The sequence below is a fragment of the Branchiostoma floridae genome, chromosome 13 (genome assembly GCF_000003815.2).
Source record: "Branchiostoma floridae strain S238N-H82 chromosome 13, Bfl_VNyyK, whole genome shotgun sequence".
NCBI classification, from domain to species: Eukaryota; Metazoa; Chordata; class Leptocardii; order Amphioxiformes; family Branchiostomatidae; genus Branchiostoma; species Branchiostoma floridae.
The window spans coordinates 9,816,025-9,832,074 of NC_049991.1; the positions used below are offsets into that span (position 1 = coordinate 9,816,025).

The 16,050-nt window shown below is 40.3% G+C and overlaps 2 protein-coding genes across 2 annotated transcripts; both read right to left on the minus strand.

The window, feature by feature from the left end:
* Positions 1-203: 203 nt before the first annotated feature.
* LOC118429409 (tumor necrosis factor receptor superfamily member 11B-like) lies at positions 204-4,732 on the minus strand. Its single transcript, XM_035839890.1, has 7 exons — positions 4,646-4,732; positions 2,971-3,125; positions 2,588-2,832; positions 2,332-2,430; positions 1,893-2,093; positions 1,544-1,711; positions 204-1,281 (listed from the first exon to the last, which is right to left on the minus strand). The coding sequence occupies exons 1-7, from the start codon at positions 4,721-4,723 to the stop codon at positions 1,160-1,162; spliced, it is 1,068 nt and encodes a 355-aa protein (XP_035695783.1). The 5' UTR covers positions 4,724-4,732; the 3' UTR covers positions 204-1,159.
* Positions 4,733-6,105: 1,373 nt separating this feature from the next.
* Positions 6,106-13,064, minus strand: LOC118428485 (cytochrome P450 4F6-like). Its single transcript, XM_035838569.1, has 13 exons — positions 12,894-13,064; positions 11,931-12,078; positions 11,439-11,480; positions 10,874-11,001; positions 10,517-10,635; positions 10,241-10,303; positions 9,934-10,060; positions 9,196-9,328; positions 8,780-8,909; positions 7,515-7,713; positions 6,819-6,901; positions 6,636-6,701; positions 6,106-6,205 (listed from the first exon to the last, which is right to left on the minus strand). The coding sequence occupies exons 1-13, from the start codon at positions 13,062-13,064 to the stop codon at positions 6,106-6,108; spliced, it is 1,509 nt and encodes a 502-aa protein (XP_035694462.1).
* Between the last annotated feature and the right edge of the window lie 2,986 nt (positions 13,065-16,050).

Genomic DNA, 16,050 nt, shown 5'->3' on the forward strand with positions numbered 1-16,050 from the left:
TTTTGTGCGCGTATTTCGATCCATTCCCCTATTTCACAAGTTTTTTTTTTTTTCAAAAGTCCATAAGCTCAATCATGGGATCGTATTGGGAATATGCGGTAACGTTATATTAGTTTTACATTCACAGATGTTTGAAAACAGTCATTTAAAACTACACGTGTATTACAAAGACAAATGAACGAGGAATTGTCTATGTTCTTGCTTTATTTATCTTAATTCAGTGACTTACCAATGAACAGGCGGAACAAAATTACCGTTAGTTTAGAAATACAAAATAAAGATATACTGGTCAGTAAATAACTTATATAAATTAACTTACTTATTAATAAGTAATATTTATTCCCTGTCCATTACTAACACTGTAATGTCTAAACATATACCATTTCATTCATTCAGACTTTGGATTAAGCTGATAAACCAAGCACTGGTTTGTACTGCTTTCCGGGACAGGGTGACAAACAAAGGAAAGTACTAGTACTTCATAAAGAGTAACGTTAACGTAAATATACATTGTAACGAGTCGCTTACAACTTCTGTATTAGCTCTGCATTTACGCATTATTATAGGAAAACTATTTTACAATGCATATCTTTGAGGTATAAGATGACATTGTAATAACTGAGGACTAGTGCGGAGGATTACGTCTTCTGGCTTACTTTATTTGTTAGTAACACCGACTGAAGCTAGCGGGTATCGATAATTTACATGGTCGTAAGTTTGATGTGGATACAATGCTAAGTTACAACCCCAAGGTGTCTTTCAGTACGGCATATACCATGGTCTAGGTTACTATATGGAATACAATGATAAAAAGTAAATACCAAAAACCTTTAGTGGCATTTACCTTTAGAGTTGCTGCACGCTTTGACACATACATGTATAACTTTAACTACCTTAACAAATACAACTATAAACTAGGGTTAACTACAAGCGACCCTCACCGTAACTGTGCTACTGATACGCATATTCTTATTCAGACTTTTGTAACCAATCAGCTCTCAATACCTTTTGATCACTTCATTGTCTGTCTTGAAGAGACGATGGGTCACTTACATGACTTATCATGACTCCAAATATGGTCATACCTAATCAATACCTAATTACATCACAGATCATGACCGATAGAATACTTCAATTGGCACATATTATGTCTTGGCGTCTAAACCATCTCGGGCCACTGCATTTTTCCAACCTGACGGGCGATAATGGGGTGGAAGGACCGGCGGAGTCCCTGCTGAAGACCCTCAAGGGAGGCTTTGTTACCGTTCATTTGCTTCCATTCTAGTGAGAGAAGAAAAATTGACATTTTTATGAAATCTACGTTGAATACATGTGCGCAATTGGAAATGTGAATCTATCATCGGATAAGCTTTGAAAACCTATTTTGTTGAAATACACAACATTGCATACACCATACATTTTTGCATATGTTTGAAATTACTTCTATTATGAGAATTAATAGAATGATTATTCCTTTTGAATACTGTCTGTATGATTACATATGGTTTCCTGTTTATTCATATGCAACATAAAAATTTCTTACTCAGGAGCATCTGAAAAGCCATTTCTTTAACGTCCGGACGATGCCTTTCGTAGATGCTGTCAAGGTCGGCCTGTGTCGGGAGGTTACCGGGCAGATGTCTTGCGAGACGCGACCAGCGACTGCCGACATGGTCAGCCACATAGTTGAATACTTGTCTCAAGTCAACGTCTGTGCGGGTATAAAACATGTAACAATGGTTGATAAAAAGGGTAAAATCACAAAGATTATCTTTAGAAATCGATAACTGTAATATTGTCTGAAATATGCAACCAAAGTTTATTTGTGTTAAACGTCAAACAGAAAACCGATGCGTAAATATTGAACATGTTGTTGACGAACTATTACGAACTTTTGTTGATGTTGCTTTCCGTCTCCTTATTTGGAGTAGATTGGTCTTTGCAGCATGCCACGATGACAACAGCGGCCACAGCAATGCCCGCCAGACTAGCAAGACCGCCAGCAAGAGGTACAACGAATGATTCACTCTCCGCTAGGTCATAGGACAGCGTGTCATTGGCTAATGATGAGTCTAAGTCCCATTTTGTTGTGTCTGAAATAAACAATAACAGAAGCATTAAGGGCCTGGTTCAAAACGATAGATATATTTCGTAAGTAGCTTGTCAGTGATACGGTTTCATAATGTTTTGTCATTTGAACATCTACGCGTTACATGCTTGATGGCTTGATGGCAAAACAAAGAGAAATGTATCCAGAAAGCCATTTAGATTGCCATATGGCAAACTTGTAATCTTGATTTTTTTTTTTTAAATAAATGTTTGGAAACGTACTTCCTGTACTACTAGTGCTGGTAGTAGTCTTCTGTGTTGTTTCATTGTGGTCAGGATTTCGCAGTGATGTAGCATTGCCATGTTTGGAGTCTGTTGTACCTGGAATTGACAAAAATACATCTGGTGAGTACAAATGTATAGGGTTTTCTTTCATGTGTACCGCATCGCATTGAGTTGTAAAGGTAACTACTTCTATTCAAACATCTATCGGGTATGAAAAGAGAGGGTATAATCACAATTTGATTGAGGGAAATACCTGTGCCTGTTTTAACAGGCGAACACATCGCAGGTCCGTTTGACCCTCGGTACACCTGTCTTGTTCCCGGCTTGCAGTCACAGCGCCGCGGTGCGGTTGGAGAACACTCCTGCAGGGTGACCAGGTTACGGTCATCATCACAGGTATCGCCGCAGCTGAGACACCTGTCACCGTTGTTGTAATACCGCATGTAGAAATTGTGGGGACACTGTTCACATATCGTGCCATGTTCAGTGTCACAGTGCCTGGTGATTGGATAGAATAGTAGTCAAATTTGAAACAACTAGACATAAGTATGATAAGTATCACTTAATGTAACAGGAATGGTAAACGTTAACAAATAGGCCATGTTATCAAAATGTTTGACATGAAAAATGGCTTACTTGACAAGAAAATGACCTGGTTCGCACAGATCACATGTCAGCGACTGTTGTCCATTGTATTCTAACGGGTAGACGCCAGGCATGGACCGGTATATCGGGGGTGAACGATGTTGCGCAATAGCGATGACGTCATCTCCCGACGATCGTGGCGAAGTCTGGAATTTGAGAAAGAAGCAAGTTTTACGTTTACGTTAAAAGGGCAGCGGGTTGTGTGATAAATTTCTCTAGATTGGACTTTGCTGACATCTATTATATGTAAAGCAAACAACGAATTGATAGGTACAAACATTGTGCAAGCTATAGTGTGAGGGTTTGTCGTGTTTTAAACTAATTGTATTGATTCTTTACGTAAACATAAGCTGACGAGAAGACTGGAGCATTTCCATCAGTATATGTATCCTATACCTTGGGGAATTTTTAGAGTGCTGCAAGCTAGAAGTAGGTACGGTCTTACATTGTGTAAGTGTCATAGTCATGTGATCCGCAAGACATCTATACTGTACACAATAGCAGGCATGGGTAAACTCAATTTGTGGCAGATCATGGACTTTGGACTCTAGAAATCACCTGTTGGCGCAAGTCCAGACACGCTCACAAATTCTAGATCATTCTACTAATTGTGGCGCAAATGTTTCACAAAATATAAAAGAGACACTTTACTGGAAAGCTAGATTGCATCCACACACGCGTACGCACACACACACGCACACACACACACACGCATACCATCAAACTTTCAGTCCCATTAGTCGAAATATTTGCTCCACTAAACTGTAGAAACAACACTACATCAGAAACACAGTGGATTTTTAAACCCACGTCACAAAGTCATCGGATTTTGAATCAGTTTGTATTGATACCTTCCACCAGGCCTAACAAGTCTCTAAGCGAAATTTCACACACAAGACAAAGCCATGGCAAACCGCACATACCATAAATAGTCATATGAATAGATTGTAAGAAAATGGTGTGACCACACAAAACACCATAAATGTCGGAAATACAAAATTGTCCCTACAGAAATATTTCCATTCCGCTTCATCTTTAACACTTAACATCATTAAGAATCTTATCAGAGTCAATGGCAACATTGGCTGCAAATGTAGATGTGGATTTTGTGCATTTAGTTCACTTAGAATTACTCTCCAAGCAGAGGTTAGGCTTCGGCTGTTTTTTTTTAACCTTTTAGGCGGTTTTATCAGGTTTCTATTTTGTACTGTAGTTTTCTTGATGTGTCGCGGCCAAAGACAATCAAGAAAACAATGCAAAATAGAAACCAGATAAAAACGCCTAAAAACGTAAAAAAAAGCCTAAGCGTAACCTCTGCTTGGAGAGTAACCTAGAATACCATACAGTTTTGCTGATTCAACAAAGCAGCAAAACAAACAACAACGTGTGCAGGTGAAGATGTTAATTATCTTATTTAATCATCCACAAAAATCATTCCATTTAGAACGCAACTTTTCAAACCCAGGAATTAAGGTACGCAATCAGTTCCCACCATACTTGTTTCATTCCAGAGATCAAATTTAAGATCACTTGTGACGCAGCTTAAATGGAGCCATATATACTTTGTAAGCTTTGTATATAAACCACCACGGGAAACACACTGTTCGTTATTACGTATACGTAGGGCCCTACCATAAATTTAAAAAAAAAAGGACTTGGAGCTTACCTTGATGTTCTCTTTTGCGGCCACCCATTGCGATCCAAGTTGTAGCGTAACGGCAACAAGGATCCAAAATGTAGACATCGGCGCCTGAGCTTTGTAACCTCCTTGGCAGTGTCCCTGAGTCAACTCAACCAACTCTACCGGATTCAAAACCTCCGGATATACTAGTCTGTAGCGCACAGTGTAACTTTCAAAGTCTTTGATGAGTAGTATTGACGTCTCGCTGCCGTTTGCAAGGTCCGTCCATAAACTTAGTTGAGCAAAACTTTTGATGTCGTAATTCCTACGTGTCCTAAAGTCGAATGATTCGTGTATGGGACCTACGTATGTATATGTGGAGGGTCTGACGATGGGGAATCCCCAAAACCCTGATTTTGGCGCCATGGCATTCTTCCAACCAGCAATCGGACTTTGCCCAATCACAAGCTATGACATCATTGCTGACTAAAAACTAATGACCTTAAATAACTCGAAGATGGCGTAAACCCAATTGACCCTTACTGTTTACAGCAATCTTTCTAAAGAGTCATTAAGAGTGCATCAAGAGTTTATGATTAGGACATGACATGATACGACATGAAACGGACCACATCTTTACAGTGGATGAACTGACCTGACCCCAAGAGGAAGGACAACAATCAAGACCTGGGTCAGCTACGCAGTCAAATTCAGCTAACTCCTCACTATAATCACGTTCTTAAGATGAAGGTGAACTTTGAAGTTTAACTTTTTAAGTTAACAAAATAAACCAGCTGCATCGACATTTGACGAATTTGATAATAACAATATTAATTTTATTTATATCTAATGACACATAGGAAAACCATACGTACATTATTGTAAATATGGAAAAAGAAAACAATGAGAGCAAAGTGATAAAGTACAAACATAACATACAATGTAGTACCCGAAAGAATTCATACTAGTAGTAAAAGTAGCCAAATATAATCATTACCAACTATTTAAACGTCAAATGATATCTTATAGAAAATGCTAAACTTTCTTTCCAACACTGAATTAGTATATAGGGACTTACCCTAAATTTTCGGTCGAACTCCGTCAACCTTGTTCACAGAATGACCCTATCTCCAGCAGTGACGTCAGGAACATACCACTTTTGCAGGCGGGGGTCATAAGTATCAGAAAGCCTATGTCGCCCCCCGTCTCTGTTGAGCGAAAATTTAGGGTAAGTCCCTATGTACTAATTCAGTGTTTGAAAGAAAGTTTAGCATTTTCTATAATGTATTCTACCAACACAGATGAACTTTCATGCTAAGTCAAATGATATCGGTCATCCAGTGTAATGTCATGGCAAAAAAATTCGACGGTGGCAAACACCACTGTTATTTCAAGTTGTACTAATACGTAGTCATACGACATCAAGTAAAGCAAACCCATCTCTTTCCTAAACTTCAAATTTACCGTGGTATTAAATGAGGCCTATGTTCTATGCTAACGTAGCTTCAGGCTGGCGTAACTTCCATCCACATCCCGCCCTTGGCACACATGACGATCAACATCTCTTTCTGCGCAGGGCGTGTCGGGTCGACTTCAAAGACAAATCTGTCAAAACAAAATGCAGAGGGAGTGTCATTTAGGCCTACGTCACCCCATACCCGGGGCCCGGCTGGGCTGTTTGCGGAAACGAAAGATTAAAGTTTTTGCGTTTTGTGTTTGCGTTTTGTGGTTTTGTTGTCTTTTATATCGTTTCCCCAAACTGCCAGGCCCCTTTGTGAAAATGTGACGTTAGCCTTATATAAAATTACCTTTTTTTTTCAGTTGTACCGAAGCATTGTTTGTAACGATTTACATGTAATACGTCTAGTGACTATAGTCATAACCTTAGCATATATTACACAGCTGCTCGAATAGGTCTACAAAGAAACAAACACGTCAGGGCACTCGCTGTTGCTTCATGTTTGAGGAGATACATATTCCTGGCATATGCATTTGTTAATTCCTTTATAAAGACTGAAAACGGTAATTCCCTTACTTGTGTATCAGCCTTGCAAGCAGCACCTTCGCTTCATTCATCGCAAAGTTCTGACCGATGCAGTTCCTGAACAGGGATGACAATGTGATGTATTAATTGGATATGGCTCGATCATATCATGACAAAGACGGCTAACCTACAAACTAGAGTTTCTTCAATCCATGCAGATAAAGAAGGACTGACCTCTGTCCTGCAGAAAACGGCAAGAAGGCGTGAGAGTCTCTGTCTTTCATGCGCTCAGGGCGGAAACGACTCGGATCAAACTCCTGTAACGTAACAGGTCATGTCATCAAACTATACCAAAATAAGATTTATAACATAATAACGATTAAAAACCTGTTGAAGACTAGACATTTGGGGTAAGTTATGGTGACAATCCAAAAGTTAATATCGAACAACATACTAAATAGGAAACTAGGGGAGGGATGTGGAAATACGTATGACAGTTTGTCATGTCTGCCAGAGAATGTTTGACCTTAAGAGCTTAAGCTTAAACAATAGGTCCCGATTTTCTGAGTCTATATGAGCAAGTATCGGTGAAATAGATAGTTTCATCAGGTTTGTAAGCCACTGAATAGAAAAATCCGGTGTTCGTCTGTCGCCTTCCTCGAGATTGCACTGCATTAACTACCTATTCACATGTATGTATATGCTAAGTAAGTACTTAACGCTTGGAAACGTATGTGCCAGCAGCGACACCTATCTGTCTTGCGTTATAAAAGCAGTCAGAATTACCCATCAAAAGAAGGTGAAAGATCTAGAGGGTCACCAGAAATGTCAGTATTGAATAAACGCTTGTGTACAAACAACGTTGAGCTAATATAAATCTCCACATTTGATAAATTGCAGAGACTCGAATGGACCAATTAAAGTCCATACCATATGATCGGGTCCCCAGACAGCCGGGTTATGGTGCAGTCCGTACAGGTGTATGCCTATGTCAAACCCCTTTGGCACAGTCACACCGTCAATCACAGTGTCCTCCAGCGTGGCGCGCGTGATCATAGGAACAGGAGTGTGTAGCCGCATGGCTTCTTTCAGACACATGGTCAGGTAGGGGAGTTTGTGTAGGTCTGCCCTGAAATGACATTTGGCAAAAAATATTTACAGCTGTTCAAGCTAAGAGCTAACAAGAAGCATTAAATCCTCTTGCATATTACAATGAAATTCTGTTGTTTATTTCAACTTTGAACCCAGTAGCTCATTTTTTTTTTCGTAAAAGGTTCGTGACTCACGGCAGATAACCACCATTCATATAATTTGCCTCGTGTAAGTTAGTCACATATTGAAGTGAATCATACTGTTTTTCTTCCGACTGAAAGTGCAACGTTCTATCATAACCTCCGTCACAAGCTGCTTAGGCCCTTGTAGAGCCAAGTACAAACGGTGCCAAATTCCCTTGCTGTTTCAGTATTAGCAACGAGGGTTGATTAAATCGCCTTGGTATAAGACTATATTTCTATAAGGAGCTAGCCTTTCAACGTGCGCGAGGTAACTTTTGGAACATGGGACCCCATTTTATGTCTCTTTCAAAAGAAGGGTGACTGGGTGTGGCCCCAACCGAGATGCCCTTTCCAGGATTGAACCGATATCTTCCAGTTACTAATGGTTTTATTGAGTATTGAGTAAATATAATTCACATTGTCACGTCAGTGGCAACACATATACATAGTCATGCGTTGAATTGCGATACGGACATTACATACAAGTAGTTAAAAGTCATCAATAAGAGCAACATCAAGAATAAAAGATCTTTACATAATTAAATTTTACTGTAAAAGTTAACTTTCAATTTACAAATAAACTTACTAATTCTAAAAACATGTGGCATTACGCACAATATCGTCCAAGTAAAAGATAATTGTACGACTACGTGTTGAGCATACGTGTCATATACGGGACAGCGCTGTTTCTACATCGTTCTGTTCTACAATGAACCAAGTCCAAGTTGTTTGAGGAGCGAGTCTATCTGCCACTAATATGGCTCTGTCTGTCCGGTGGCAGGAGATGACGGTACTGGTTGGAATTGAGAAGAGATTTGGCAAACTTCAGTGCAGTTACCAACTAATTGGAACCAGGAGCTCAACTGTGAGGCTACTATACCAGCTGAGCTACAGGGACATTGCTTTACAATGACACCTTACCATTGAATCGTGTCATCCTCCCTCCCGGACAGCAGATGATTCACCTCTTCCCGCACCTTGTCCTGATGATGGGGATGTTGGGCAAGGGAGTACAGGGTCCAGGAAAGGGCACTTGCTGTCGTCTCATGCCCTGATAAAACGATCCTTCCAGCGTAAATCTCTTTACAATCATCCTTAGTATTTAAAGTTACAAGCTAAGAGTATGTCAGTAACAACTCTGCAATGTAACTATATTGTATGCATCTTGAACATTGTATGGAACTTTATATTTCATGACTTTCCTGGATATTTGCGCCGATATTGCCGTAGTTTCTCGCCATTACGGGTTAAAATACGAGATATTATTTACAAGAATTGCTATGAAGCATTGTTATAGAAAATGAACAAACAAACAAACAAACAAGCTGTAAGGTCACCAGCAAACAAGAAGGTGTCCACCTCTTCCCTGATCTCCAGATCCGTCAGCCCCGTCCCGTCCTCGTGCCGTGCGGACAGCAGGATGTCGATGAAGTCCAGCCTGGTGTTCTGGCCTGGACGTCCGTTCCGGTTCTAGACACAAACAAATGTTTACATTTATTTGCTTAGCTCCGTGAAGGAGGTTCACCTCCTAGGGCGTATTGCGATTGATTGTATCTGCGTGATGTCAGCTATAACCCAAGATATTTTTCATGCATTTGTAAGCGCTTTGGAATTTTGTCTGTCAGTACCATCCCATGTGTTCACATCTTTGAAAGAGAAATGTCGAGTTCGAAGCGGGGCATCACCAAATGCCAACGTTATGTTTGATGATTCTAATCAACATAGAGTGTACATTTAGATCTGGAGCATTGTGACATTCGCTTTGTGCAGATAAGGCTTAGGTCCCAATTGCACCGGTGCCCGTCAGGGATGTAGCCCCGGCCGGGCTCCGGAGCCACAAATTTGCCTTGGTGGCCGTGGACTGCCGGATACCGGGGGTATACGTACCCCTCGGTGTTCCCTACAGGTATGTCACGGTGCCTATTTGTTTCTGTGTCCCGGGCTCAGTTTAAGTCTGACTTAGATTCAACCCGGTGCCTGGCCGGGCCCCAAAATACCACCGGAGCCGCAAGGTGTCCCACGGGGCCACGTAGGGATCACGCCCGAATCTGGATCATCACCAGAAGACTACTTACTTGTTGCTGTCTCCTCTTCGTAATGATGGATCCTGCTTTGTCCTGGATGGATTTACACAAGCGAATGTATTCTCGCCCACTGGGAAGCCGGTTGTACGCGGAAACCGATAGCCAATATATCGGGTTGCTACACAAACAACATGACGAAAAACATTGGAAGTCTTCTAATGTCTGTATTCAGTGTTCAGTTGCGATTGCAGATCCACAAATGGTCTGGCATGTCGTTTTAGAACGTGAGTACGCATCAGCCTGTGATTGGATGATTGACTGATGATGATTAAAACACTCAACATCAAATTGTACTTACAACTGCATCTCGACAAACAGGAGTTTAAGCTTCCGAATCGCTGCGACGTACTCATTCTTGGTCCTGATGAGGGAAGAAATAAGTAAAGGGCCGGGTGGTATGTGAACCTAGTCCTCGACAAGAATTTTAGCAGATTACTTCGTCAAACCCTATAAAAAATCGATAAATGATGTTGCTTTTAAGACTGACCTTAGACTACGTACTGACGAAAACCATACGGATATTATGTGTCGTTTTCGTTAATCATAATCCCTTTTTGATTTATATCTGACTTACTCATCTGACATCTGTCCCCCTGAAAAAGCACACTGTAGGATGATTTCCAGGGTACACATGCTGGCCTCTTGGAACATCTCAAAAGCATGACGGATTTTAGCAGTCTCTGATAGCTTGCTCTGTGGAAGCAAGGAAAGGTATGTCTGTCCTTATAACAACGGCAAGTTTATTTATATTCTTCAAATGTGCAAGTTTGAGTGACTTCTATATAAGAAGTTACGTTGAATAAATCTATAGCCACAGTGAATGTTTTCTTAAGTTAACAGAATGAAGGCAGCAAACATGATACTGCTCTAGATCATCATAATTGGCCACGACAATTATTTCGAATTCAAAGAAAAAAATATCAATATTTACTATCATTTCCGTGGCTTCCTTGTTGTAGACACTGACGTACTGTTTGAGGATATCGAAGTGAAAGGCAGGCGTGAGGAGTCGGCGGTGAACCCTCCACTGGTCTCCGTCACTCAGGAACAAGCCGTTACCTGGCAACGCGAGGAAATACAGTCATACTTAATCCATGTATCAGTACGTGTGCGTGTGTTTGTGTGTTTGTCTGTGTGTGTGTGTGTGTGTGTGTGTGTGTGTGTGTGTGTGTGTGTGTGTGTGTGTGTGTGTGTGTGTGTGTGTGTGTGTGATCATCATCATCATGTCCGTGTATGCGTGTGTGCAGTCACGGTAGAGACTCCGATCCGATCTGGTAGAATCGACGGTTGTGTTGGTAGAGATCCCGATCGGAGTCCAGTGTCATGCATATACAGCATTACAAGATATTTAGTCGTAATATAGTTCCTTACGTATATATCATGGTTCTACATTGAATGATCGCAAATGATCGCATGTCAGTGTGACTGCAAGGGAAGATTTGTCCCAACTTCGCAACGTTGGCACACCCTAGTGAGATACCCGCTGAAGAACTCACCTAGCCACGGTCGTAGAGAGCCGTACACACTTCCCTTTTCACCTTTAAACACACAGAAGACATGTCAAAGTATGAATGAATGAGATATTATTGCCTTCTTCGGGAGAAAACAGTGCTTTTGCATATCGCGCCAGATTACCAAATGAATATGGTATGTTTTAATTGTCCGAAGAAGTAATTTCACACCATATAAACTCGAAATACACTTTACACGAAAATTGTATTTGATATATCGCCCTTCCAGATAATGTCAAATTGTTTTCGAATGTAAGATTGCATTATGGTAATAACTTTATATTGTACAAAAATTGTACAAGGTACAAAGTATGGTATCTAATGGTGAAGTAGATAATTATGTACACATTTACTGGTAGAGTACATAATAATATTATGCCGCACTTTGAATGACACGGATCTGGCTGTGTTTAAAAAACGTAATTGTAGAGAGAGTCACACTTAAAATGATTTGTTCTGTGTCACAAAATAACTTACTCTGGGACCTCAGAAGCTGCCTGATGGTTTCTGGATGAGTTACCACAACAACATTGAACAATCCTGCCCAGTAAGTGTGCGCCCGCGCGTGCTTCTCCACAACGTCCCGTGTCATGGACAGGTACTTCTCACCAAACGTGCCGTCAGTCTGTGTGTCATACGTAACTCCGTTATTAATAATAATGATGATCTTTATTTGCAAGTTCTTGCCCTCATGGGCTAAATGAATGTGATTCGATAGTATTGAATGAGATACTGAAGACTAGATACTATTACAAGTAGTACTACAAGTGAACAAAACATATGGAGCTATGCTAATATCATTTTGCGAAATGGTGTTCTTTCAGATATTTCAAAAATGTTATTGTCTTAAAATCTTCCAACTACCAACGATATTCTAACTTTTCATTTTCACTTTCATCTGCCTTCAAAGAAAAATGTCAAACCCACGAATATGTAATGTAGAACCTTGTAGTAGACTAGGTAACTAGGATACCATGCACTGTTGGTTAATCTATATACATCATTAATTTTTAACGTGGATCTAAAAAATAATGCCAGGATTTGCAAATGTCGATTCGATAGACAGTCCTCGATAGTTCGAATTGGTGCGGGTAATTTGTACATATTATAGATTTATACACTCAAAGTATCTATCTGTAAGCGCTTTTGTATTAACGTCACTATATTACAACAGTTCCGCTGTAAGTTTAAATGTATGAGCAGTTCATACATTTTGTATTGCTTTTTTTTGGGGGGTGTATTTGTGCAGGGTATGGCTCACATATAGCCATAGTTCCCAACCTCTGGCAGTACAACAGTATTGTAGTACACACCCCTTTCCTACAATGATAATCTACCGAGAAGCTGAATATGTTAGTGTCATTCGAATGAAATGTTAGTGCCGTGTTGTGAAATGCCATGAATTTCATAGTTGTAATCGTAAGAACGTTTCAGGCCCACCAAGTGATGGTTGCCGTAGAGCCAGTGGTAGGGAGGGCAGGGGAACTTGCTTCCAAGACGTATGTGCTCCTGAAGACTTAAGAGAACCTTAACGACCGCGTACACAAGTGCTGAGAGAAGAAGTCCGACCAGAAGGCCTGAGAGGTCGTGAATTTCTACCAGGCCGATCATATCTGGATATGTAAAACAGAAATGGGACGGGATTTTTTCAGTGGCAAAGAGCAAACAAAAAAAATCTAAAAAAAAACACGACTTCATCGATTTTCTTGATATATACCCTAAGAATCCATGAAATGTTGATGACATTTGGCATGCAACGTGATGTCGTTGTGATAGCATGCGTTATGATACTCGTAAGTTATTATTACGAGCAAATGTCTGTAAGGATCAAACAATAGTGCTCAGGGTCAAAAAATCGATTTGGCTCATGCACAGTGATAGTACTTGACCCACAAACCCTCAACATAATTTTCTTTTCGGTCAAAACTCATTGTTGCCGTTTCATTGGCAGTAATCAGGTCCCAAACTTGGCCAATTTTCTATGTTGTTAACATGCAAAAATCTGTCAAAATGGCCTCAAAACTTGTTTGGGCAGTTGCCATGGTTTTGACCGAAAAGAAAGTTATTTTGGGGGGTTGGGGGCCAAGTACTACCACTGTGCAAAATATGAGCCAAATCGAGCACTATTGTTTGATCCTTACAAACATTTGCTCTTAAGGAGTCGACGTATCTGTGGATTTTGAGCATGTTCCCATTATTTCTACCAGGTCGACAAATCTAGTCTAGTTCAAATCTCTCAGATTCAGATTCAGCTTTATTTCTGATTAACTCGGCATGTGATATTCAATATGGGATACAAAATACACATGAAATGCGCCATCAGTCACAGAAAACGGTACACAAGACCTCGTAAATAGATGCTGGTTTGCCCAACTCTGTTTCTGCATCTTAACAAAAATGAATTCGGTACAATGTTCTATGTACACGCGCCTGTAGACCTAAGATTTTACCATTGGTCATACGCCGACCGAAGGAGGCCACATAAAGAGTCAGCATACCAACCGTTTTCCTGACCACAATTCAGAAAAAATTAATATTTAATAGATTGCGGTACGCGATACCTCAACCATGTTTACACCTGGAGGTACTTCTAAGCAAAACCAGATATCTGAGAACACAAGCAAACGTACCTGTAATTGATAGAGGATCAATCCGGACAGGTAGGGTGTGAATGTGTAATGTTGTATGGTGCCTGGTGAGTGTGAGAGAGGACTATGATAACGGCCATATGTACAGGTGGCCTTTGCGCACTGATGAAACAAAACAAACTAAAGCCTGACCCACTTTTCAAATATGTAGATAATAAGTCACAAGTAGTTACTGTGTATCGAGTCAGAGACACCCAGAGTGGTGCTTTAGTCGCATTCTCGCCCTTGTCTGAATGAATTTTAAAAAGACATGATTTCGAAATTCATGCCGAATTAATCAACTACGTCATGCTGTTTCCCTAAAAAAAACCAGCAAAAGTTACCAGCATGATAGTTTGCTCTAGGGATACGTTGCTAACGTTTTTAGTTTTTTTTTCTGTACTTTGTTATTTTGGTTCTGAATGCAAGCGAGACGCGTCGAATGCGTCTCCTTACGGCATGTACATGCATTGCAAACTAGTCACCATGTTGCAAAAGAGAGGGCTTGTCGCACTTAACTCAGGCAGGGACTTTCCGTTATACTAGTAGCTCTTGTATGCAGGTTCTTCCGGGTCATTACGTGTTATACAGGAGCCGATGGGCGAGTCGAACGCTCACATGTGAAGGGGGCGTGCTGTGTATGCTAAATGTATAATAAATAACTTCTCGTGTTATATTTTTTTCCTCACCCGTTCACTGAGACATCAAACACAATGTAAAAAGCAGTCCATTACAGGTCAAATGACAGAAGACCTAAGAGGCAACGCATAATAAAATTAGATTGTCCAATAGGACTTTAAGTGTCATTAAAATGTGTGTAACAAATTAACTTTTTAAATTGCAATGCAACTTGCCCCGTCTATATCGCAACCGATACGCGTAAACGGTTAACGGACGACTTCGTAAAGATGAATGATCATAGATGATATCATTCTGTAGTACATATAGAGTTATGAATATGAACTCCCTCTTTCCGTATGGTTTATGCCATAACTTATTAACTACATGTTTCAAAGATGACGTGTATGTGTAAAAGGCCACACGGCCGGAAATACCCGCTTATGCAGACCAGTCAGAACCAGTATTTGGTGGTTATTTTCCAGACTCAAGGCTGCTTAACTTTCGGACCAGTTTAGTCTTGCTCAACACGAGTACAGATACTGTCTGTACAGACATCATAACCAGTATTTGGTGGGTATTTTCCTGAATCATTGCTGTTTCACTTTCGGACCAGTTCTGTTAAGGTCCGTAGTAACGCGACACTTGTAATGTTACAGATCCTGTTTGGGGTTAAATACAAAAGTACACGTCTATCGTGTTCACGGACAGCTTCCCATGTAATCTGAGGTTGCAGCGTCAACTCGTTATCTACTCAACCTGTAGCGGACCAACGGCCTGGCAAGTAGACACGTATCTGTGGGTACAATTAGGAGAATGCAAGTGCCTACCGAGTAACTTGAGTAAGTCGATCAAACGGACGGAGAATGAACGTTTAACGGTATAATAAGAATGAATCTGTATGTAATGGCACATTGTATATTGATTTTTATACAAAAAAAATGTGCACTAACTACCAAACGTTCCAACACTGTACGTGTGTTTTGAAGAGGGTTTCCCCACTAAATGGGGAAATAATTTAAGGTTTGCTGTGTTGCATTCATATTTATGATGTCAATGTACATGTTGAACAGGTATATGCAATTGCTTTATAAAACACAATCATTATGGTGAGTATATATTTGCTATGAAGTAAAGATGACAAATCGTAACTTCATGCCATAGTCACAATTAACTAAATGCCCATGTTGATAATTTTCAAACCCTTATGATGAATAAATAAATAAATTTTCATTCATTCATTCATCCATCCATATATCATACAAGGTATTTTGGCATGGAGGTCAATCTGTTTGGTTCCATGATTTGGTTCCGAATGCAATTGATGCGTGTCGAATGCGTTTCCTTGTGGC